Consider the following 23,588-nt stretch of genomic DNA (forward strand, 5'->3'; position numbering starts at 1 on the left):
CCCTCTCCTAGCCCAGGAGGGTGCTGGAATCTTGGAGTTCCAGATCTGCGGCTCCTGCCTCAGGGGTGTACGGATGGCTCCTGTGTTTCAGGGTGCAAATCGGAAGGGGGCTGGCACAGAAGACCACCTCTCTTCTTCTTTACAGGAGGGTGGAGACTCTGGGGGAGTGATGAGGGAGCAGAGAGTAGAGGGAGGCGGTGCGGGGTAATGCATAGGGGCTGCTTGGTAGTCGTGTTGAGCTGTGAGAACCTCAGTTTCCTCACTTGCCAAGTGGGAGCAGCATAGGAGAGGCACTGGGTGAGTGAAGGTCTGTAAGACCCTTGGCCTAGTACCTGCAGAGCAAATACTTGTCTTGGTTTGGGTTCCCTAGAAACAGAACTTCAGACCAGGATTTGAGTGCAGGTAGCTGATAGGGGAGGTGATGCCAGGAGACACTGGTAGGAGAGGGGGAAAGTGAGGCAGGGAGGGAGACAGCCCATAAAGGTGCGTGTCAAGCAAGTGTCCCCATGGGCACCTGGGGCTCAGTTCCTCTGGGGTGCTGTGGGGGCCAGTGTGGAGTTGTTCCCTGCTCCCAAGGGGTGAGGAAGCAGGGTTATATATTCACCACCCTCCAGGAAGCCCAAGAGGTTGTGGGCGGTCGGAACCCAGGAGCCATGGCCATGGCTGTTTTGGGGAAGTGCCCCAGTGTGGCCAGGGCTCCAAGCTGCTCACCTCTGACAGGATCCTGTGGGCTGGGACGGAGATCCGTTCATCGGCACCAGATGGGACCAAGGACCGGAAGCCCTGCCCTACCCTCCAGGCTCCTGGGAAACTCTCACAATAGAACGTGACATGACCCTAGGGAGCCAGAGAAGATGGAGATGGACTGTCTCAGCTCCCTTGTGAGTGGGGGCTCAAAACCCAGGTTTAATATGATATAGAAAAGTAATGGAATGTGGGATGTGGACCACAAAGCGTGGCTGGGGGTCGAGGATGCATGTGGGGAGCTGCAGCACAGGGCCCAGCACTCAGCAACTGCCCAGCGAGTGTTCACTGACCCCAGTGTAAGCACCTCGTGCAGGGTCTTGTCCTGTCCCTCTCGGCCTAACCTGTAGGAGTCCTGTAGGAGAAACTCCCTCCTGGCTGCCGTTCCACGTTGCGAGGTGTTCTTATGGATGTTTTTACTGTGAAGCTGTGTAGCGTCTTTTCCTGAAACACCCGCCTGTCCCTTCCTGCAAGGCCCCTCATGGGATGTGAGCTCTGTGTGCTGGGACGGACCCAGAGTCTGGAGGACAGGGGCCTTATTGTCTGTCCTGAACCTGCTGGCATCAGGAGGGCCAGGGAGACAATGACAGTCACATGCTGTCTAAGTGGGAAGGGACTTCAGTGATAAGGCCCAACATCCCGGAGTCCAGGTAACAAGAGTGACAATGACATCACCCACAGATGACATTGTTTGAGCACCTCCCACATGCTGGGAACTATTTTCTCTCATTTCATCCTCACCACAGCCCTCCAAGGTGGGGACTAAGATTCTCCCCATTTTACAGAGAAGGAAGCAGAGGCCCAGAGACGGGGAGCCATATTTTAGGGTCAAGCAGCCACTGAGGGGTCCAGGCCAGAACTCAAATCCTGCCTCCAGAGTCACACTGTTCAGTGAGCCCCCGACCCACCACATCACCAAGATCAACACAACGTGCGTACCCACCAGAGAGGTTGTCCTACCATAGGTGGTCTAGAAGCTGACGTGGAAGGGAGGAGGGGGCAACTGGCTTTTTTATTCCTGTCGCTCAGGGAGGTGGCCAAAACCTTGGACCTTGTCCACGTGTGTTTTGATATCACCAAGACATGTCTTGGACATGGCTCAGATTGGCTCAGATGTGCCTGAACATGACCTAGATGTGGCTTGGATGTCCAGTCCCTAAGCCTGCCAGGGGCAAAATGACCTCTGAGTTGGGACAAAGACACACTCCAGACTGCAGGAGTCACAGACAAGTTTATTTATTGCAGAGAGGGCCAGTCTACAGAGCTGGCTTCCACACTTCCAGTGCAAGTCTTCACTGGGAGAGAGGAAAATGGTCTGAGGTTCTACGAGGAGGCCGGGGTGACCACAAGGGCATCCTGGAATTGGAGGAGAAAAGTCACAAAAGTTTTTTTAACATTCTGCCCTTTTGTGGTTTATGCTAGTTTATCCTCCACAAGGTGACTGCTGGTATTGGGGGTCATGACCTTGAACTCACTCATAAAAAATTCTTGGGAGGGTCAGAGCAGGAGCGTCTGTGTGTGAACAGTGACACCATGCAGGGGCCTGGGGCACAGGTAAAGTATCTGGGTGCAAAGTCTGGGATTATATAGGACTGTTGTCCCCAGGCCCAGCGGATCAACAAAACTCCCAAGAAGTTTTGGAAAATGTAGATTCCTGGCTGTATCCATTGGGTCCCAGGCAGCTAAATTTTTAACAACAGTCTGCCTTTTTTGAGGAAACTAAGTGTGATACAAGGAATGTAACCTATTAGATTTCCCCCAACATTCTATTATGATAATTTTCAAATATACAGCAAAGTTGAAAGAATTTTATAGTGAACACTTGTATACTCATCACCTAGATTCTACCATTAACTTTAAAAGCCATACTTGTTTAATCTCGGATCTATCCTTTTTTTGGGGGGCCATGCTGCGCATCTTGTGGGATCTTAGTTCCCCACCAGGGATTGAACTTGGGCCCTTGGCAGTGAAAGCACGGAGTCTTAACCACTAGACCGCCAGGGAATTCCCTCAAATCTATCCATTTATTCATTCCTTTGACTAGATTTTAAAACATATTATATTGTAAGGCTATAAAAAGGATATCAGTGTGCTGCTAGTCCAAAACAAATTAATAGAGCAAAACAGGAAATTCGGAAAAAGCAGATCCAAAGCGTGAAATGATACCTTTCTAACCCGAACTGCAAATGATGCTTTGCAACTTGATTAAAAAAAAAAAAAGGACAGTTGCTAAATGCCCCCTAATAAGAGATACATGAGATATACTAAGCTCCGGCCACCCAGTTGGATGGACACCTGTTGTGTCCATCCAACACGAATTAAATGCAGTATGTGTCTTAGATAAACTGCTTATATTATAATTGAATCATTGTATATAGTTCATTAGTGCATGGCTGGCCTGTATATTTAGACACCTGCTGGTTTTATGGGTAAGGAACCTGGGCTCAGAGAGGCCAAAGGATCTGCCTGAGGGCCCCTGGCTAGAGAGAGAGGCAGAGTTAGCATTTGAGCTGGTCCTCTGGTCCCTGAGTCTAGACCCAGCCTAGGTATCATGCACAGTATGCTGTCATAATTCTCCATCAAAGCCAGCTGAAGCATGGACACAGTTTTTGAGGGTGGGCAGCTGAAAATGAGTCAAATGTCAACTTGCCTTTGAAGCCAGTTAACAAAGCCTCCTACCCTTCCCTCTGCCAGGTGGGATGACAGGTAAGATAGAAGAGGCTGGAGGTTTATGACTCCAGGCTAGGACAGCCATCCTCTTCCGCTTACAGTTGAGGACATGAGGCCCTGAGAGAGAAGGGACTTGCCCAAGGTCCCCCATAAGTGACCAGAGGGACGAGGATTGGAGAGCAGCACCCACCTCCCATCCCTGGGCTCTCCCTGCGACTGTATGTTTAACCCCACTCACCTCTGTCAGAGACCACGAAGCTGCCTCAAATCCCAAGGCCTTCACCATTGACACTGAGATCCCGGATCTTAATTTGCCTGAAATCACAAGTGTGGTCAGAGAATGGTGGGCCTGGGGTGGGATTGGGCAGCTGTGGGAGGCTCACAGTTCCTCGACGTGGCACTCCCGACTCAGACTGCCCCTTTTGCCTCTCCCTGTTCTCCAGCCCTGGCGTCCACCCAGCCTCATCTCCCCATTTTTTGTCTCTAGCCCCAGCTTCTGGCTGCTCCTAAAGGTACCCTCACATCCTCTCCTGCTCCTGCTCAAGAAAGATCAGGGCCTCCCATCATCCACAACACATGCCTATACTTTGAGATTTCTTACTCTGATAAAACAAAGACATGACAAAAGTCAGAGGTTACCAATTCTCCCCATCCCCAAGACCTGGGGCTGAACGGGAATAATTCCAACCTTTTCTCTTGGCTTCCTCCACTACTGACACGAATAACAGCCAACAACAGCAAAGGCTAAGAACTGTTGAACGCTGACTGTGTCAGGCGCCCCCTCTCTGCCCCCATACAAACATCTTCTCCTTTATGCCTCTGAGGAAGGTGCTCTTATTTTCACATTTTACAGAGGGAGAAACTGAGGCTCAGGATGATAAGGCAGCTTGTCCAAGGCCAGGCAGCCAGCAAGAAGGGGAATCAGCACTTGAGCCCCGGTCTATCGGAGGCACATTGGGTGTGCTCTAGTTGTCTGTTTCCACCTCTGTCTCTCTCCTGCTGTCAGCCCTGTGAGCCTGGGGCATTGCCATGCATGCCTAGGCTCTGGCATGAGTGAAGGAATTGGGCTGGGATGCTGGAGATGGGAAAGCTTATTTCCAGGTGGGTGACCTGGAAGGCTTCCTGGAGGAGGCAGAATTAGAACTAGGCTCTGAGGATAGGTGGAAAATAAATGAAAGGGGCCCCAAATGGAGACACAGGCAGGAGAAGTAAAGCACCTGCCCTCAATGCCCTGGGGACCAGGGGGATGGACAGCAAAGGGACACACCGTTCTCGTTTGGCAGCAGGATGGAGGCAAGGATCTTGGTGGTGAAGTCTTTCAGAAGTTCAGGCTGTGAAAGAGAAGGGGCTCCATCACCCTGGCTGAGAATCTGAAGTCCTCCCAGCCATTGCTAGGATGGGCACAGTCCCGCCCTATGGCGAGGGCAGCTGGTGGAGATGCTGAATCTCAGGTTCCTGACTGGTCAGAACTGCAAGGGCTCCATGGACAAGACAGGCTGTGGGGGGAGGGGTGGGGCACAAACCAGGTGACCCTAGATCCAGCAGGTAGGGGACTGGCGTACGTTTGTGGGATGCATCCCTCGCCCCCAATCTCAAGGGCTCCACCGCTCTGTTTCAGCAGAATTCTCCAAGGGAATTTCACCCTGTTTCCCGAGTTTTTGACTTCTCAAGGGAAGCCAGAAGTCCTGATTTTCATGTGGAAACCTCCCCATTAAAAAATATTTGTCGGGCTTCCCTGGTGGCGCAGTGGTTGGGAGTCCGCCTGCCAATGCAGGGGACACGGGTTTGCGCCCCGGTCCGGGAAGATCCCACATGCCACGGAGCAGCTGGGCCCGTGAGCCATGGCCGCTGAGCCTGTGCATCCGGAGCCTGTGCTCCGCAACGGGAGAGGCCACAGCAGTGAGAGACCTGCGTACCGAAAAAAAAAAAAAAAAATTTGTCAAAAAAAATTAAAAGAACAAAAGGGTGGAAAAATTTGCCCCTCTCCAAAACATAGAAACAAATACCCCACCACAGCAGAAGACAGGATTCAGCCAATTTGAGATCTCTGATTCAGTCTGACTCAGGGAAACTGAGGACCTGGGGGGAAGGGGCTGCCCAGGGTCACCACTGAGGTGAGTCTATATGAGCAAAATGAGATGTGAATAAAGATTTGTTTCTGATTTAGGGTCAGAACTTTACAGAAGGGAAGTCTGTGTGTATCTGTGTGTTTGTGAATGTGTGTATTCTCAGCTGTGCCTGGCATACAGTAGGTGCTCAGTAAACACCTGAACCAGGAGGTTGGACTTTGAGGCTGAGATCGGGGAGGCTGGCCAGCTCACCATGGGGCTGCCCGTGGGGACCTTGTTCAAAGCAAATCCTGGGCAATGTCTGCTTCTGAGATGGACTATCCTCGGCAATCCCCTGCATACCCAGGGAAAATCTGTACATACTCACATTGAACAGGCCAATGGCTGAGTTCATCAGGTGAATCTGATCAGAGCTGCAACAGAAGATGCCCATGAGGCTGGTCCCTCGGAGTCCCATTCATTCATTCACCAACTACTTACTGAGCACCTATTGTGTACCAGACACGGTGCAGGCTCTGGATGTACAGCAGTGACCCAAATAAAATCCTTGCTTCATGGAGCTTACATTGTAATGCATGGGGGAAGCAGGGGGAGATAGCAAACAAATAGTTGCCCAGAGAGCAGGCAGAAAGATCACCCCCAGGAGTGAGGACCATGGTGGACTGAGGAGCTCTTTCTCCTTCTAAAGGGGGTACCTAATTCCTAGCTCCACTGTTTGTTGCCATGTAGGAATGCAGGCCATGGCGGCCAGATATTCTGATTTGTATACGTTGGCGACTAATTTATATTAAAAAACCTAACCCTATGTGAGCTGATGGAAACACATCCATGGGCTTGATTTGTCCCAGGAGGCTCCAGTTTGCAACCCCTGAACTCCCTTTGGGGCAGCAGGAGGGTGGTGGGATGAGGGGAGGACAGGCAGGGTTGTAGGAGGCAGCGGGAGCCGTGTGCTGCTGGGCTGGGCTCCGTGGGGGCTCAGCATCTGGGCATGACTGTCACTGCCACTTTCTTGGTGTCCAAAATGGGCTGCCCCAGGCCGAGGGGATGGTGCTGGGCGGCCCCTTCCCGCGTGGCCAGGGTCAGCCTGCCCCGTGACTGCTGCAAGGCCATGTCCCTCTGCTTTCTCTCACACTCAGTCCTTGACAGTAGGACAGACCCGGCAAGACAGCCTTTCTGCCTGTCCTGAAGCAGGCTTCACTCACACTGTCACCCCAGAGGCTCAAAACACTGGGTGTTTAAAGAAACCAGTGGTCACCAGACAGGACTCATTTTCATCAGCAGAATCTTCACAGTGATTTTCATGTTTACCTGATTTTGTTAAAGTAGAGCATAAGTAGGTCACCTCTGGTGTAAAACTGAGCTTCTGAGATGGCTTCCTGCAACAAGAGAAACCCAGGCCCCATTTATTTAGAGGATGTGTCAGGTGTAGAGCGTGGGGTTCTGCAAGGAGGCTCTGGGACCAAGCTGACACCGTCTGAATCTCAGCTGTTGGCTGTGACCTTGGGAAACGGTCTGACCTCTGTGGGCCTCAAATTCCTTCTTTGTTGGGCTGGTACCTGTACCCACTCCCCATTGAAGAGACTGCACAGAGGATTACTGATCATGACAATGATGACAGTAGCCAATACACACAGAGCCCTCACTGTGTGTCAGGTGGTGTTTTAAGAGCTTTATCTGATCATCTCCTTTGATCCTCACGACTCTTGTGAAGTGAGTCCTATTATTACCCCATTGTAGAGGTGAGGAAACTGAGGGGCAGACAGGATGGTAAATCTTAACCGGTTATTATTATTGGAAAGGTCAGAAACTAAGCCAGGCCTGAAACGCAGGTGCCGAAGATATCCATCATCTTGACCCATGGGCTGGGGTGAGCCCAAGTGCCAGGCTCCAGCTCCAGGGCAGCTGCACCCAGAGAACAAACTTCTCCTGCAGGCCTGGGCTTGGTGACCTTTTGAAAAGTGCCTGCCATTGGCCATGGAGGGGAAGTCCCCAGGGAGTGAGGCTGGCCAGGGGCAGTCCACTTCCCCTGCTGGTTGGGGGCTCAGAGTATCCTCCCACACAGGAAACCAGGGCACTGTGCGTCCTGGAGTTGTGTGAATGGTGCCCGCTGACGTGGCGTGTGGACAGCCTGCACAGGACATGCAGCGACCCTCCTGTGAGGAGAGTGTAACGTTAGCCTCCAACAACCAGGTGATGTCCAGATTCCTCGGCCTCACTTATCCAGGGCCCAACCATGAACCTTGCCTCGTCTCTTTCTTCTCCCTGCCCTCTGTAGCATGCAGCTGGTGGCCCACTCAGATCCATTTTTGGGGTGGGGCATCATTCTTCAGCTGAATGCAGCTGGGAACAGTGCCCAGCCTTCCCCTTGTCTGGGGAACTGCCCTTGCTGGAGCGGAGCGGCCTTGCTGGGAGGTTATGTTGTGCCTACTCTGGGGGCAGTTATGGCCAACAACTGAAAGACAAGGGGGAACAAAAGGCCAACCTTCTTGTTTCAGCCTGGACTCGACTCTGTGGTGCCGCCATGCTCCAGAGCTCTCTGTGGAGTGAAGCAGAAGCGAGCCTCCAGCTGAGACCACATCCTTGCTCAGTCCTTCTCCTGGGAGCTCTCCCCCAATACATCACTTTTATAAGAGTCTTTGTCTCGGGCCTGTTTCTAAGGGCCCCATCTAAGATACCTTCCTACTGGGCTTGCCCTTTGATGACTCCCAGCCCCATACCTTTACGCACAGGGTCCCCCTATATAGAAGCTCTGAGATCTGACCTGCTGGGGTTACTGCAAAAATCAGTTAAGAACTTACTTGGAGCTGATTTAGTTCTGTTCATATTTCAGAAGAGGAATTACCCCTTTCCCTCTCAGCCCTGTGGTTTGGATAGAGCCAAACCCAATCCCCCACTCCTGTGTGTTTGTGTGTGTGTGTCCCAGCTCAGAAAATTTACATACTTCGTTTTTCTGGCCACACTGGTTGGTTCATGAGTGGGCATTTGACCCTAACTCAGCCAATGAGAGTCAGGTTTGGAAGTTCTGCTGGAACTACTGGGAAAGAGAAGCTTTTCCATTGGGGTTGCCAAGCGGATAGGTTATAAGCCTGATGTAGCTTGGGGGCACTTCCATGAAGGGATAACCTGCCTGAGGATGAAGGTAGCACAAAGAAAAACAAGGGAAGAGAGAAGAATGAAGATGACATTGCTTGAACGCCTGGATCCAGCTGTTCCTGAAGCTATCTTGACCTAGACTTTTCAGTTATATGAGCTAATAGAATTCATTTTGTGCATGTCAATTAAATTTCTGCCCAAAGATCCTGACTAATAAAGAGCTGGGCCCCCAAATCTCCTGATTCTTGGTTCAGAATTCCCTTCCCCTATCCCTCTGAGATAAAAAGAGTGGTGGAAAGGTTTAGCAAAGCAAAAGGGGTGAACAGGAACAGTGGACAGGGGTGTCCCCCAGGTTGCTGCCAACGTCTCAGACAACTGAACTCACAATGCCCAGGGTGAAGAAGGGGCGGTAGGCTTCATTGGTGGCAAATACTTCCAGCATGATCAGTTGGGCCACCTTGGCATGGCCCTGGTCCACAAGGAGCTCTGGGGTCTTCTGAGTCAGGATCTTCACGATTTGTGTGCGCCCCAGCTGATTTGCTGCCTGAAAGGACATCAGACCCACATGTGACCTCCCAAGTGCCTCACCATGGCCTGCCGGCCCCATGCAGCCCCATGTGGTCTGGCCACTGTCAACCTTCCTGGACTCCCTGCTTCCTCAGATCTTGGAATAGACTGTTGCTCTCCCCATCTCACAGCCTTTGGTTTTGCTTCTCCCTATATCTGGAATACTTTTCCCTTCAGGGAAGCCCTTCCTAATCCCCCAGACTCTATCAGGTGCCCCAGTAGTGCTCTCATAACCCCTAGAATCTGTCCTTTGTCATCACACTTGTAACTGAATTATCATCTGTGTAATTATTTGATTCAGGTCAAACTGTCCTGTTAGATTGAAATATCCGTGAGGACTGGGACCAGTCTGTTACAGTCACCAGTGCTCGAAGGACAGAGCAGTTCCACACATACTTTACTCCCCAGAGGCCAGTAGACAGACCACAGCAAACACCCTTCAGGCTGCAGATGGCAAATGGACCAACCTTTTCACTGATCACCTTGATGCTTGACTTCAGCCTGCGGGCCGTCTCAGGAAGCTAAGGAAGAGAGGAAGCCAGAGCAGGTCCGCTGGCGGGAAGAGGGGAGACACACCCCCAGCAGCCCCACTGCTGGGATCCCCCAAACCCCAGAAAAGCTGGGAGGACCTGGTGGTCCAGTGCACATGTCTGTCCCTGGTGGGAAACATCCCCTATGTCAGCTGCTGTGGAGAATGAAGTCCCCGCCAGCCTGGACTTTTATTGTGGGTTGGTGGTGCTCGTGGGTCTGTGGGCGGCTGGCTCCCTGTTCTGAGGACATAGAGAAGCGACCGAATTCTTACTATAGTCATGAATGTGGTTGCTGGTGACCAGTCCCCTTTTCTTGTCATCCCAGCCCCTCACCCTGACTTCTAATCCCCGAGATCTTGGTGATCTCTTGTCTGTCAGCTGACCTGAAGTCCTGTCCCACTCCCCTAACTTTGGGCCAACCCTATCCCCTTCTGGGCCTCGATTTCCCCATCGGTCACCCCGGTGAGGTGGCACACTCCAGTTGACTAGGGGTGGTTTTCTGCTGTGCTGGTTTGATCAGGATTCTGCGGCTGTGTCGGCATCCAGGCTCAACAGGAAGGAGGGCCCCGAGAGATTAGTGATGTCTGCCATGGGTCCTGCAGTGGACGACGACCATCCCAGGGCCAGTCAGAATCTAAAATGCCCTTTGGACAGGCCTGTTATTTGGTAGAGGAAGCAGGCATTTCAGGTTCCAGGAGGGCAGAACTAGGACTGGTGCTGGATGTTACAGGGAGGTTTTCAGCTTTGGAGTTATATATCAGAGGCAGGGTCTGTTCGAGAAGGGAGTGAGCTCTCCATCACTGGAGGTATGTAAGCTGAGCCTGACAGATGGTGCCTGCTTAGGGGTCCTTGTGTCCCCGTTGATTCAGGAAATCCCCATAATGCGGCAGAGGTGGCTTCACGCTCTGTCCCATGCTGAGGCTTACCACATAGTCCAACAGGACCATGAGTTCTTCTGGAGGGAGCAAGGCAGCTACTGCAGCATTCACTATATCCTTCCTCATGGTGAGGCTGAAAGGGCTGTGGTATAGGGAGGGCAGATTCAGGGAATCCACACTGTCATTGAACAGCTTAGTCACCTTTCCTTCCGAGTCCACCAACTTGGCCTAAGGAGACACAGAGCAGAAAGTTGTCTGGGAACTTTAACTCCACGACGTATCCAGTAATAACCTAGAAGGAAATGACACCATTCAGCTTGTTTCCCTTTTTGCATTTGCTGCCAGGAAACTCAGCCTGGCATTCAGTGCTTTGCTGTAGATGATGACTTATCTCAGGTGCCTAGCAACATCTACTGCACTTGCACCCCTCAGGTAATCTCTGATTTTTAAAAAATCTAGATGTCTTATGTGGCATTTAGGTTTCAACGTCTCAGATACCTCACAAACCCTTTAGATGAAGGGAAAATTCAAGACTGCAACAGAACGGATGGAAATGTTTGATGCTGCTGTTTTCCAAGGATCCATGAAAACTGGTCTGAGATTCACGCTCCGTTGCTTGAACTGGTCCCTGAGGGCGTCCAGCCCCAGTGTGGGTGGGAGACTCCACATTTTATAGAGAACTGATGGTTACTGGTTTCTTGCCAGGCCCCATGCAGCCTCATTTCTTCCTCTCCTTGGTGACCATTGTTATTACATTTTACAGATCAGGAAATTGCGGCTTAGAGGGGTGAAGAAACTTGCCCAAAGTCACACACCAGGGAGCTGTGGAGCTGGGAGAGAAACTTAGGTCTGTGTGATCCTCAATGATGTGTCTCCATCCTGGGCTCTTGTTCAAGGTCACCAGATATTTGAGGAATGGAAGGGGCTTGCCTGCAAGAAAGGCCAAGAACCCCACACAATCTGGACCCTGACTGGAAAAATCAGGGTTGGAGGAAATCAGGTCACTGGGGTCCATGTTCTGTGTGTGGCTTCCAGCTGCTGATTTTTCTCCATCAGAATGGTTTACATGGGACACATTCAGCCTGTTGAGATTCTTCTAAATCAGCCTGTGTGTCCTAACTGTGATTGGCGTTTTTCTCCCCTGAAACAGACCCATGGTGTCTGACCCTTGGGGGTCAGAGAAGGGCAGTGATGTCCCCACTTTCTCCTTGAGGTCCCATGACACTCACCCCCAGGATGAGATGAACAACATTATGGTCAATGGCAGGAGACATAAAGTCAAACTCCAGATGGTCAGAGTTGAGAGAAACAGGCACTGCTCAGGGAGAAGAAGAAAGTTCTGTGAGGGCGGAGGACAGTATTGGATGGGATGGTTTGGGGCTGCTTTGGGCTGGGACAGCATTATTGCATGAGGTGGAGTAAGGGGAGGGGCAGGCGTAATGATGGTGTTGATAAGGACCATGATAAAAATGATGATGGGGCTTCCCTGGTGGCGCAGTGGTTGAGAATCTGCCGGCTAATGCAGGGGACACAGGTTCGAGCCCTGGTCTGGGAGGATCCCACATGCCACGGAGCAACTAGGCCCATGAGCCACAACTACTGAGCCTGCGCGTCTGGAGCCTGTGCTCCGCAACAAGAGAGGCCACAATAGTGAGAGGCCCGCGCACTGCGATGAAGAGTGGCCCCCACTTGCCACAACTAGAGAAAGCACTCACACAGAAATGAAGACCCAACATAGCAAAAATAAATAAATAAATTAATAAACTCCTATCCGCAACATCAAAAAAAAAAAAATGATGATGATACTGACTGACATTTATTGAGCATATATCAAGCACCAGGTAATGTGTTAAACTTTTACATGTGTTAGCTCATGGAATCCTCACAATAACCTTAGGAAGTAGGTCCTACAATTACCCTCATTTTACAGATGGGGAAAGCAAGGCTCACGGAAGTGAAGTGACTTGCTCAAGGGCATACTGTGAAAGGAGCTGAACCCAGTCGGTCCTATGCCAACGTTCTGGTTTGGAACAAAACTGACCTACTGCTTATACCTGTCTACCTCCCCCACCAGACTGATCTGCACGCCCCCCCAGGGTCTGGGTCTGTGCTAGAGATTGCGTGCGTTTGCCTTGGGATTCCCCACTTGGCCGCCAGATGGCGGTAGCGTCTCATGTGCCCGGGCGGAAAATGGAGAGGACAAGGGAGGGGCGCAGAGGCGGGCGGGGAGCTGGTCGTTGGTCTGCCTACTCCTCGGGGAGGCCTCCTGCCCTGCCCCTGGGGAGCAGGGAAGCCGGACAGACTTGGGTTGGAGCCCCAGCAGCCTTGGCTAGCCTCTTCCTGCCTCTGAACCTCAGTTTCCTCATCTTAAAATGGGGATAGAGTAGTATACCTGCCTCATAGGTTGTACAGGACTGGTACCTAGTAAAGTTGGCTCAAATCTGAATTAAACCAGACTTGGAACTTGAAGAATTGGGTTAAAGCCTTCCCCTATCATTAATTTCCTCTGTGGACTTGGACAAATGATTTCATTTCTGAGCCTCAGTTTCCTTATCTGTGAAGTGAGGTAATGATCCACTCCACTTCATGGAGTTGTCTGAGGAGTCAGTAAGATAGTGTATATAAAACACTCAGCCCAAAGGCTTGGCCCAAAGCAGGTGCTCTATGGGTGCTGAATGCCTATTGATTCCATTCTCTTCTTTCCACTCCTCTCTGGGGGCTTTGAATGAACCTCTTCAGGTCCCAAAAGAGTAGATGGTAGAATTTTCTTCTTCCTACCAGTTCCCTCTCTGAGGGGTCCAAGAACTCAGAATTTCACTGTGAGTGATCTGAGGATACAATTTATTTCTTCCCTAGTAGGCCATAGTAGTCTCTGATCATCCATCCATCCATCCATCTATCCATCCATCCAGCACACATCTGTAAGCACCTCTCTGTGCCAGGCAGAGAACCTGCTATGTATCTGGAACTTTCCCATAAACTTTTAAGCCTCACTAACAATTCTGTGAGGTAGGGCTGCATAAACCCCATTTTATAGATGAGGAAACAGAATAAGGAGGTGGAGTTGGCTTTTTCAAAGCCATGGAGCAAATCAGTGGCAGAACTGGGATTTGAACTTGCGTTTATCTGGGGCGCCCACTGGCTCACATAGAACCTTGCACATACTGTGTGCTCATGAAGTCACAGCTGTGGTGATTTCCTGTCTGCTCATCCTGGGCAGGGATCAGATGATTCTTGTCTCACTTGCTCCTGGGCCAAGTTGCTGCTCAAGCCTGATCGGGGGAGGCCTGCCTTGGGCAGGGCCAGGGCCTGGAGGCCAGCTCAGCAGTCAAGGAGAAAGGTATGAGAGAGCGGCGCACCTACCCTTCGTCAGGTTCAGGAGGTCCTCACGCATGTCCTCAAAGGCTGCCTCGATCACAGGGCACAGCTGCAAAAGCACAAATGCAGGGCCTCCATCAGCCAGGGGCCAGCACATAGCCCCACAGTGACCCATGCCCAGCTCTCCTGAGCTGAGTCCCATCCTTGTGCCCACGGCCAGCCAGATTTTCACCCATGGGCTTGAGCATCTACGTCCCCAGCCATCACCGCTGCTCAGAGCCCGTCACAGCCTCTGGTGTCACTTGGCATCTTTTGCAATGGTTTGTCCCTTGCCCTGTGTCCAGGGTGTGCCTGTCCTGTCAGCTGTCCTCCCCTCAGACTCATCGTGTTCACAAGAGCCCACGTTTCCATAGGAGGGAAATGGAGAATGCGTTCCTTCATTCACTTCTTGAGTCAACACTAGGTACTGACTTCCTTCCACGTGTCAGGTTAGAATACAGGCCAGCAAGACAGACCCAACCAGACTTGCGAACAATCTCTGTGGGTTTCTAGCTCCAACATATCTCTTTGCCCCCCAAACTCTTCTCCCCTCAAAATTGCAGCAGTTCTCAGCAGGGGAGGATTTTGTCTCCCAAGAGACATTTGGAAATTTCTGAAGGCATCTTCAGTTGTCACAGTTTAGGGGGAGTGTTACTGGCATCTAGTAGGGGGAGGCCAGGGATGCTACTAAACATCCCTCAATGCACAGGACGGCCGCCACAACAAAGAATTAGGGGGCCCAAATGTCCATAGTGACAACCTCTGGCCTGAGCTGTTCTTCTTGGGCAGGAAGTTAAACAATTGGCTTACTTGACCATGGGGCCCAAACGCCTTGTTCTCTGCTCTAGGCAGCCTGTTTTCCAGGGCAGTGCTCTGAGATTTTGTCATTTTGTCTTAGGTACAATTTCCCCAGTGAAGAACCTTCTGATTGACCACCCATTGCTACTCTCGAGAAATGACAATGCACTTTGACGAATGTTAATTTTTCCTATGAAAATCCTGTTCCCTGCTCCAGCTGCTTTGCCAACCCTGAACCCGGGAAGGATGGAGGAGTTGAGCTCAGAGACTCCCAGCATTCACTGCCTGTTCCTCATGGGAAGGGTGTCGCTGGCACCCTCTGCGTCTTCTCCCACAATTCCCCTTCCTTCAGTTCCACTCCTGGGTCTCAACCCTGGCTACGTATTAGAATCCTCCTCTGGGGCAGCTAGGATCCTCCGGGATACCAGGGCCCCACCAGGCCAATTAAATCTGAATCTTTCAGGTCGAGCCCTGATATCAGTATTTTAAAAAGCCTTCCCAAGAGGTTCTGATGTGCATTTGGGATTGGGACCCACATATTTACACTGAAAGGGGCATCAGCATTCTCTAGATGGGCTCCTGCCAGATTTAAACATGCTGCGCCTTTTTCCCTTCATGCCAAGTAAAATATTCATAGGACTGCAGTTTCAAATCCAGTGATTCATGGTGGGAAACCATGATGATTAATGGAATGCCAGTTTTCACTTTATTTGGCTTTTCACCCTTAAAAACAGATATCATGCAAAGAACATTTTATAATCCCAAGTTCTTGCCATCTTTTCTAGTGGAAGACACATCTTTAGCTATTAAAGTATAATGCCAGTTAAAATATGATTTTGCTGGAGGCTGGGAAAAAATTTCCAGCTGGGCTCTACTTTAAGAAACTGCCACCTTTAAATAGAAAAAAAAATTTCTTAAGAGAAAAAGTACCTCACATAAGTAAAGCTAAGTTTTACAGAATTATTTACTTTCAGAGTCCTTTCAGAAGGCTCTCTGGAATGGTTTTAAGAAGTATTAAATACGGTGCAGCTATTAAAATAGTTATGATTATCATATCTATCATAGGAAATAGACACACTGTAGAGGATATCAAATAATATTGATGTCGAGTGCAGCCACATAAAAATCTGAGTGCATGTGGGTGGAGATTTGGAAAACAACATGCAAAAGAAAAAATAACCGCCAAGTTAAGGTTGAAGGATTATGGGTATTTTTTTCCCAAAAGTTTTGGTTACAATAGTGTGTTTTCCATTCAAAAAAGTTTTTTTATTAAAAGTATATTAATTATTTGACAAGGTGTTTTTATTATTTATTTATTTCATTTTGGCCATGCAGCGCAGTGCGGCATGCAGGATCTTAGTCCCGTGACCAGGGATCGAACCTGCGCTCCCTGCAGTTGAAGCGTGGAGTCTTAACCACTGGGCTGCCAGGGAAGTCCCTGACAAGGTGTTTTTAAGCCCAGGAGAATCACTGTTGTGAACACATCTTGGAATTTACAGTGAAAATCAATGGTCACGGTGGATGAATCCAACTTATAGAGTTTTAGTTTACCTGTGACATTGAAGGGACATATAAAATGAGATGGATTCGTGTTTATGAATAAGAAACATAAGAAAAATAAGTGCAACAAGACCTGGTGGGTGACAAACCCCTGATGACACAACCAGGATGGTGTGAGGCCCTGGTGTGCTCGAGCCAGCTTGGACCAATTTACGAGGGCCAACTGTTAAATTTTTAGGAATATCTGAGCTTGGTGCTAAACCTGACATTATTAAAATTAAGTTGTATAAACTTACAATTAAATAAGTTATGCTAAGATCAAAGTCAATGAAAACTCAAAACTCATTACTTCCTAATTATTTTGTTTTTTTTTTTTTTTGCTGTTATCTATTGTTCTTAGCTTTTTTACATCTGTTGTACCTGCATGGTGGAAATGCCATACAAGAGTGGGCTACCAGGCATCTCTTCCTGACTCTGCTCAGTGACATCACACTAGTAGCTTGAAATTGGCAATGGAAGGGGTGTTTACATCAAGGAAATCAGTAAATGTTACAAATCAGAGCTCCCTTCCTTCAGCCAACCCCTCCTGAGTCAATTGTGAGCAATTGTCAGCACATCACTGTTCAAGTTCCCCTGGCTGACTTTTGGGAGTTTCATTACCTTGATCTCAAGAATCCACTGCTGAAAGAGTGACCCAAGCCCAGAAGCTTCCCACTCAAGGAAACGCAGGTCCCTTAGCACCAGCGTGCAGTTCCATCCCCAACCACAGGGGGAGCAAGCTTCACAGGCCAGAGAGACCCTGATTCCACTTACCTCGCTTTTCACCAGTTTGGGCAGGGCTGGCACCAGGAGGCTTATGACCTTGTCAGCTAAGGAGTTGAGCAGGAAGGAGCGCCTTCCCAAGAGGAGAAGAGGAGAGAGATGAGGCAGGGTCAGAGATGATCACCCCTCCCCTGTTTCACAGGAGGGGAGACTGAGTCCAGGGGAGGAAGGAACTTGCCCAAGGCACAGGGCCTATTAGAAACAAGGCTGGGGTAGACCCTGAGCCTGGTGTAGACAGTGGCAGACAGTTCTCAGGGACAGGGCCTGGGGCTTGTCTTTAGGAATTCGTGCTGGACACTGGGATGAGGGCAGTTGGCATCCCCCCCATTCTCCTGCTAAGGAGAGATGGAGGGAAGCACCATGTCTTTGAGCATCTTTTGCGTGCCCTGCCCTCAGCTGAGTGCTTAGCGCTGCTGCCCTGTTAATCCTCTCACTGTGGCCTGGAAGGTGAGGCATGGGGAGGTGACTTGCCCAGCGTCACCTGGACAGTAAATGAAGGAGACACGTTTGCCTGACTCCACAGTTTATACCCATGGCTCCACCCTAGTCTACCTGTGTGGTTTGAGGGGCCTAGGAAAGAGCCTCCTCTCCACCTTCAAAAGTTTGCCCCAATTTCTGGCATGATGCCTGAAATCCCATCATTATCACTTCACCCTTGATATCTTGAGCTCTCTTTGACATCACAGATTTCCTGGAGGGAGCTCCAGATCAGGAGTCAGGAGAGATAAGTCCTTTTCCTTCTGTGGGCTTCAATGTTCTCCATCTGTAACATGGGGCCAGGACACCACCTGGCTTCCCTCCCAGGCATGCCAGGAGCCCAGTGGGAGGAGGTCACACTCACTTATGTAGCAGGCTGATGCGCAGCCTCCCGTGGCTGTTGGAGCAGTTGCTGAGGACCAGGCGGGAGTGGTCTCTCTCGCTAGTCTCCACGTGGATGATGGCTTGGGCCTCCACCTCCATGTGCAGCTCCACAGTGGTCTTGACCAGGGGCCTGGGAGTGGAGGAGCCCCATGCTGTGAGCTCCATCCCAGCTTCAGGCTGGATCAAGCCAAGCCTGCTTTCCACCTCTGTCTCCTGGCTCTCACTCCTCCCTTCTCAGGCTCCTTGCTGGGTTCTCCTCGTCTCCTCAACTGTTGACTTCATTGTGTCCCAGGCTCAGTTTCTGGATTCCTCTCCTGGTTTAAATCCTCTGCCTATGTCAGTAGCTTCCAAACTTATACTCACTTCTCAAATGTCTCACAGGCATCTCAGGTTTAACATGTACAAACTGAACTATGGCTCCTTCCCCGAATCTTCTCCTCTCATGATCTTCCCTGTTTTGTTTGCTGGCCACTCCATGCTGCCTTGACCCCTCAATCTCCCCTCTCCTCCCGCCCCACCCCGAGCCCCCATTCAATCTGTCAGGAAATCCTGTTGTGTCCTCCGAGACGTATTTGGAATCTGTCTACTTCTCACCACCTTCCTGTTCCTAAACCCCGGTCCATGCTATTATTGTCTCCTCCTGAATTATTGCAGTAGCTTCTGGATAGCCTCCCTGTCTCCACTCTTGCCCCCATACACAGCAGCCAGAGGGCTTCTTGAAGAACGTGAAATCATGTCATGTCCCTCCTCTGCTTAGAGCCCTGCACGGCTCCCATCTCGCTTGGTAAAACCAAGTCCTCACCTTGACCCACAAGGCCCTGTACGATCTGGCCCCAGATGCCTACTGGGGCACCACCTCACTGCCCCCTTTCCCCGCTCTCATTCCGTTCTGTGAACAAGGCAAGTGCACTCTTGCCTGAGGGCCTTTGCCCTTGCTCTTTCCTCTGCTTGGAACTCTCTTTTCCAGACACCTGCATGGAGGATGGGGGTGGGGAGAATGAGTGGAGGAAACTGTCAGGCCAGCTGTGCCTGACTGAGGGGACACTCACGTGTTGAATCCAGCTACCATGTCCAGGGGAACATTGATCATCAGCTCCCGGCCATCATGTAGGGGTTGCACCTGCAGCTGGTGGAAACTGGCTGAGGTGACTTTCAGCCTGGATGGGACACGAGAGAGATGAGATTCATGCCTCATGTTCACTGAGCATCGTCCCCAGATCAGCTTCCCTCCATCTTTCCTGTCTCCAACCCCCCAGTGCCCAGCCAGCAGCTGGACCCAAGCCCTGTGTGCTGACTCCTCCTCAACACGGTCTTGTCCCCATCCTTCTCCTCTCCCCTGCCCGCAACACTTCCATGGCTCCCCCATCACTTAGGAGATGAATCCAAGCTCCTGGGGCTGACTTGTAAGACCATCTGAGCCTTGGCCCTGCTGATCTCTCCCTCTTGGCCTTGGGGTCTGAGCACCGGCCACTCTGACCCTCACCTCCCCCTGCCCATGCCTTTCCTCAGGCCAGTCCCTCTGCCTGGAATGCCATTTCTTCTTGTCTCCTGGTGAGCATGGAGTCATTGGCTCACCTGTCCCCTCCACTGAGAAGCATCGCCTTATCCCTTCACCCTCCCACACCAGGTGACCTTCCTCTGAGGTCACCCCCCTTAGGGTTCCTGGGTCACTCTCTTACGGTTATTGTTACTCCTCTGGGAGCCTCTGAGGGAGAGGCTTTGTTTGAGCCATCCTTCACGGTCAGGCACAGAGCTGATACCAACCAATGCTTGTTGACCGATCGATTGAGCATGCAAAGCGTGTCCCGGGCAGATGTGTGGGCAAAGAGCTAGCTCCCGACTTGGTTCTGCTCCACTTACCGGACGATATGCTTCAGGACGGACCTCACCAGGCTGCTGAATATGCCCCCAACCGACTCCTTCTTTATGGCACTGAGCAGCGGCAGCTGCTGCAGGGTGTTGACAGCATCGTGATCCTTCAGTTTCTGTGTCAGCCCTGGAGACAGATCCCAGGGATTAGGGTCCAGCAGGGGGGGCGAGAAGGATGGCTTGGTGGGGGCTCCAGGCTGGAAGGGGACATCACTCAGGGCTACGTGGACTGGGATATAAGGTGAGGCTCTGGATGGCTCCATGCTGATCATCTCCACTGTGTAAATGTGGCCTGCAGGACGATGGTCCGGATGGGTCGCTTTCACATGAAGACTGTGGCTGGGCACGGGTGGGACCATTCACACCCTTGAACATTGCCAGCCTCTGCCGGGAGTGTTGGCCAGGACACCCGGCACATGGCCCTGCAACTCTCTCCCTAGCCAGGGGCAAACACTCTGGAGCCAAGAGGCAGGGAACTCGTAAGGCCTTGTTTGGGGCTGTTTTGCTGCTGAAACTCACTTGCTAATGATTCTCTGACATCCATATCCTATGGGCCTGTTGTCCAAAGAGCCCCAGGTGCTGAGGAGAGAAAGGAAGAGCCAGGACCCCTGGGTTCTGGTCACTGTTGGACTTTTTTTCCTGACAGCTGGAGCCCATTTGACTTGTGTGCAGAGCAGGTCAGAGTGCTGGAGAGCTGATGCTCCAGAAGAAAACCTCAGCCAGTGACTGACGGGAATTGGTGTATAAATACCCCAGCTCCCTCCACCCTCGGGCAGGAGGACTTAGGTGTGTCACCGCCCCGTGGGGACACTGTATCCCAGAGTCCCCGTGTGTTGGTGCCTCTCAGAGACAAAGTGGGCCTTTTTGCCTGCCCTGTGACAATGGAGCTGGTCCCTGTAAATATTCCTCCTCTGCCAGCTGGCGCACTGTTCAGCACTGTCAGTAGAGGCTCTGGAGGGACATGGGGGAGGAAGGAGCTTCCCCTCCTGGCCCTGGTGCTCCTCTTGCCAGACTCCAGTGGCATCACCTCCCAGAGCTTCAGGCTGTGAGTTGAGTGGACTCCCATGGGCAGCCCGTGCTGGGGGCACCCCAGCTCCCTTCCAGGCAGTTACCCAGGGACAACTTCCCAGTGAGTCAACAGCAATCCCTTTGTCCAGGGGCTGCTTCCCAAAGAAATCCATTTGCTCCTTGGCAGGCAGTTCTCTGCCAGGTGGCCTCAGCCTGCCAACCGTGGACCAGCTCTCACCCTGGACAGCTCAGGGACTTTCCCCACCATTCAAGGGGCTTCAACACACTCCTCCCATGAGTTCTGGGGAGGATTCTCTCCTCCAAGTTTCTTCATTACTTGGATTTGAGCTCCCTACTGCATCCCAATCCCTAGGGTCTCATTTGGCGTTCTCACTTTTTTTCCTTTTAGCCAATTTTCCAGTATTCCAATTCCTGCTGATAATTCTTCATACAAACCCATCTGTTGGGCTTACTGTGTGGTTTCTGCTTCTGACTGGCCCTGACTAACACAGATGCCCAGTAGGGCTGAGCTGCAGCTCCCGGTGGCAACTGGCTTCCCCTTACCTGACTTGCTTCCCGCTCTCTTGCACGTGTTTCCTGGGATCACCTCCAGGACGACCCACCTGCACACAGCCCCTGAACTCAGACGCTGCTGCTGGGGAACCCAAATGGCTGCTCTTCTCCAAGCTCCTTCTGGCTGAAATTTCGCATGCTTGCGATTCAGCGTGGGCCCAAGGCACATATGCCTCCCCAAAGAGTGTCAAGAGCTCTCTGCTTCCCATCCCTCCTAGGGGTTCCCTCCTCTGGTCACAATGCCTGTCTGGCCCTGCAGGACCTGGCCCATCCCTGCCCATCCAGATGCAGCCCAGACCCACTGCATACAGAGGATTGGTCTCTACTTGCTCCAGGGGGACCTCCAGAGCCCACTGATTTCCTCCCTCTCAGAGGACAACACTGGAGCAGTGGTTCTCAACTGGGGCCATGTGCCCTGGGAGACACTTGGCAATGTCTGGAGACATTTTTGGTGTCACAGCTGGGCCGAGGACGCTGCTAAACAGCTAGAGTGCACAGGACAGCCACCCACAACAGAGGTATTCGGCCCCCAAGGTCAGCAGTGCTGAGATTGACAAGCTGAGCTGTAGAGGCCATGAAGCTCTTGTTACTTCCTGTAACAAGAAGGTTGTTGTTACTTCCCAACAACCTAGGGAGGCGGACCCTCTTCCAGAGGAGGAAACCGAGGCTCGGGGAGTTACCAGGGCCACAGAGCTGGAGCGTGGTAAAGCTGTGCCCGTGGCCCAGGCGGCCAGACTCCCAGCTGAGGGTCTTTGCTCTGGAGACTAGCTGCGCCCTGGGTCTAACTCAGAAGAGGCGCCCTGGCAAAGGGGTTTAAGTGAGAGCGGCCGGAGAGGCAGTTGCGTCGTCGCGTGCAGTGGCCGCACACCCCTTCTGCAGGCCGTGGAACCTCAGAGTAGTACGTTTTGGAATCGTGGAATTTAAGAAGAAGGGGATCTTGGAATCATGGACTCTTGAGGATCGTAGACACTCCCCAATTTTGTAACTCACCCAATCAAGTCTCACCCAAGACCTGGGAGCCCAACAGTGCCCTGCGTACCCCCAGTGGTGGGGAACTCTCTCCCTCCTTTGGAGGGCTGCTTTACCTGCCCCCTTGCCTTATGGTGGTGAGGCCTTGGGCGGCCAAGACTTACTTTGTTCGATGACTTCTGGGCCGAGGCTGAGAACCGCAGGAGGGCTGAGGGTGGCTCCCACCAGATTGGCTGCCAGCAAACCACAGAGGAAGGTGAAGGTCCGTGGGCTGGCCATCTTCTTGGGGGTGGGCAGGTGGCCCATGGCACAACCTGGGGTGAGCATAGAGGGCCCTGTTAGCTGGGCAGAGAGACCCAGGCCAGGCCCACCACGCCTGGTGACTTGGGGCATGGAGTCCAGGAGAGGCTGTTTAGTGAGGTGGTCCATAGAGTGGGCTCTGGAGCCCTACTGGGTCTCTGTGTCCTTAGACAATCAACTTAACCTCTCTGTGCCTCAGTTTTCTCCTCTGGAAAATGGGTATCATAACCACTACTTCATGGAGTCGGGATTAAATGAGTTAATATCTAGAAAGCATTTGGCACAGTGCCTTTCGCGTGGCAAGCACTTGGAAGATATTAGCTATTTTCTTACAAGACAAAACAGTGCTCAGGACAAAACACTTCTGCTTCTTCAGTTCCTCAGCCAACTTCCCTTCCTGGGGTTCCCCTCTTGCTTTACAAATTTCCAGTCTTTCCAAGCTGCTTGAAGTTCCCAGAACTTACCTCGTTCTCTCCTGTGTGTGCGTTTGCCCTGCTCTTCCTGCTTCCTTATCTGCCTGCTGAACTCCTGTTCATTCTTGAAAACCGCTTACGTGTCCCTTTCTCTGTAAAGCTTTCCCTCTCCTGCAACCAGGGAGCCTGGACCACACTTGGAGAAATGTCACCCTGGAGGCTGGTATGTGCCCAGGACAGGAAGTTTGGGGGCTGGAGGGAGATGAGAATTCAGGTAAGATGCAAAGTGGTAGGAAAGCTCTTTGCTTAAGTCATAAAACTCAGTGGTTTGAGGAGGGAGTAGGTGGCTGTTTGGAGCCAGGAAGAGAAAGGCAGAAAGAGAGAGGAGAGGCCCAGGGGTGCCTCCTGGGAGAGGAGCTTGGGGTGTCCTGGCTCCTGGGCTGCTCTGTCCCCTGCAGGGTGTGGAGCATCCGCAGCTATAACCTCATCCTGAGCTCGGCAGCCTGCATCCTGGCTCTGCCCCCAAGCACCCTTCTGCCTCCTATGGGCGGTCCTGCTTGGAGGGAC

General features: G+C 51.7%; 1 protein-coding gene and 1 long non-coding RNA gene across 2 annotated transcripts; one reads left to right on the forward strand and one right to left on the reverse strand.

Moving 5' to 3' along the window:
• Positions 1-589: 589 nt before the first annotated feature.
• BPIFB1 (BPI fold containing family B member 1) lies at positions 590-22,779 on the reverse strand. Its single transcript, XM_027078594.1, has 15 exons — positions 22,473-22,779; positions 19,750-19,885; positions 18,939-19,046; positions 17,870-18,019; positions 17,020-17,101; positions 13,915-13,978; positions 11,781-11,866; positions 10,600-10,779; positions 9,611-9,664; positions 8,962-9,120; positions 6,792-6,859; positions 5,851-5,896; positions 4,682-4,745; positions 3,653-3,729; positions 590-2,100 (listed from the first exon to the last, which is right to left on the reverse strand). The coding sequence occupies exons 1-15, from the start codon at positions 22,735-22,737 to the stop codon at positions 2,068-2,070; spliced, it is 1,572 nt and encodes a 523-aa protein (XP_026934395.1). The 5' UTR covers positions 22,738-22,779; the 3' UTR covers positions 590-2,067.
• On the forward strand, positions 14,235-21,896 carry LOC113605325 (uncharacterized). Its single transcript, XR_003427158.1, has 3 exons — positions 14,235-14,660; positions 14,787-14,791; positions 21,882-21,896. It is a non-coding gene; the product is annotated as an uncharacterized LOC113605325 (long non-coding RNA).
• Positions 22,780-23,588: the final 809 nt, after the last annotated feature.

Source organism: Aethalodelphis obliquidens, unplaced genomic scaffold (assembly GCF_003676395.1).
Source record: "Aethalodelphis obliquidens isolate GAN/ISIS:26980383/991018 unplaced genomic scaffold, ASM367639v1 scaffold42, whole genome shotgun sequence".
NCBI lineage: Eukaryota > Metazoa > Chordata > Mammalia > Artiodactyla > Delphinidae > Aethalodelphis > Aethalodelphis obliquidens.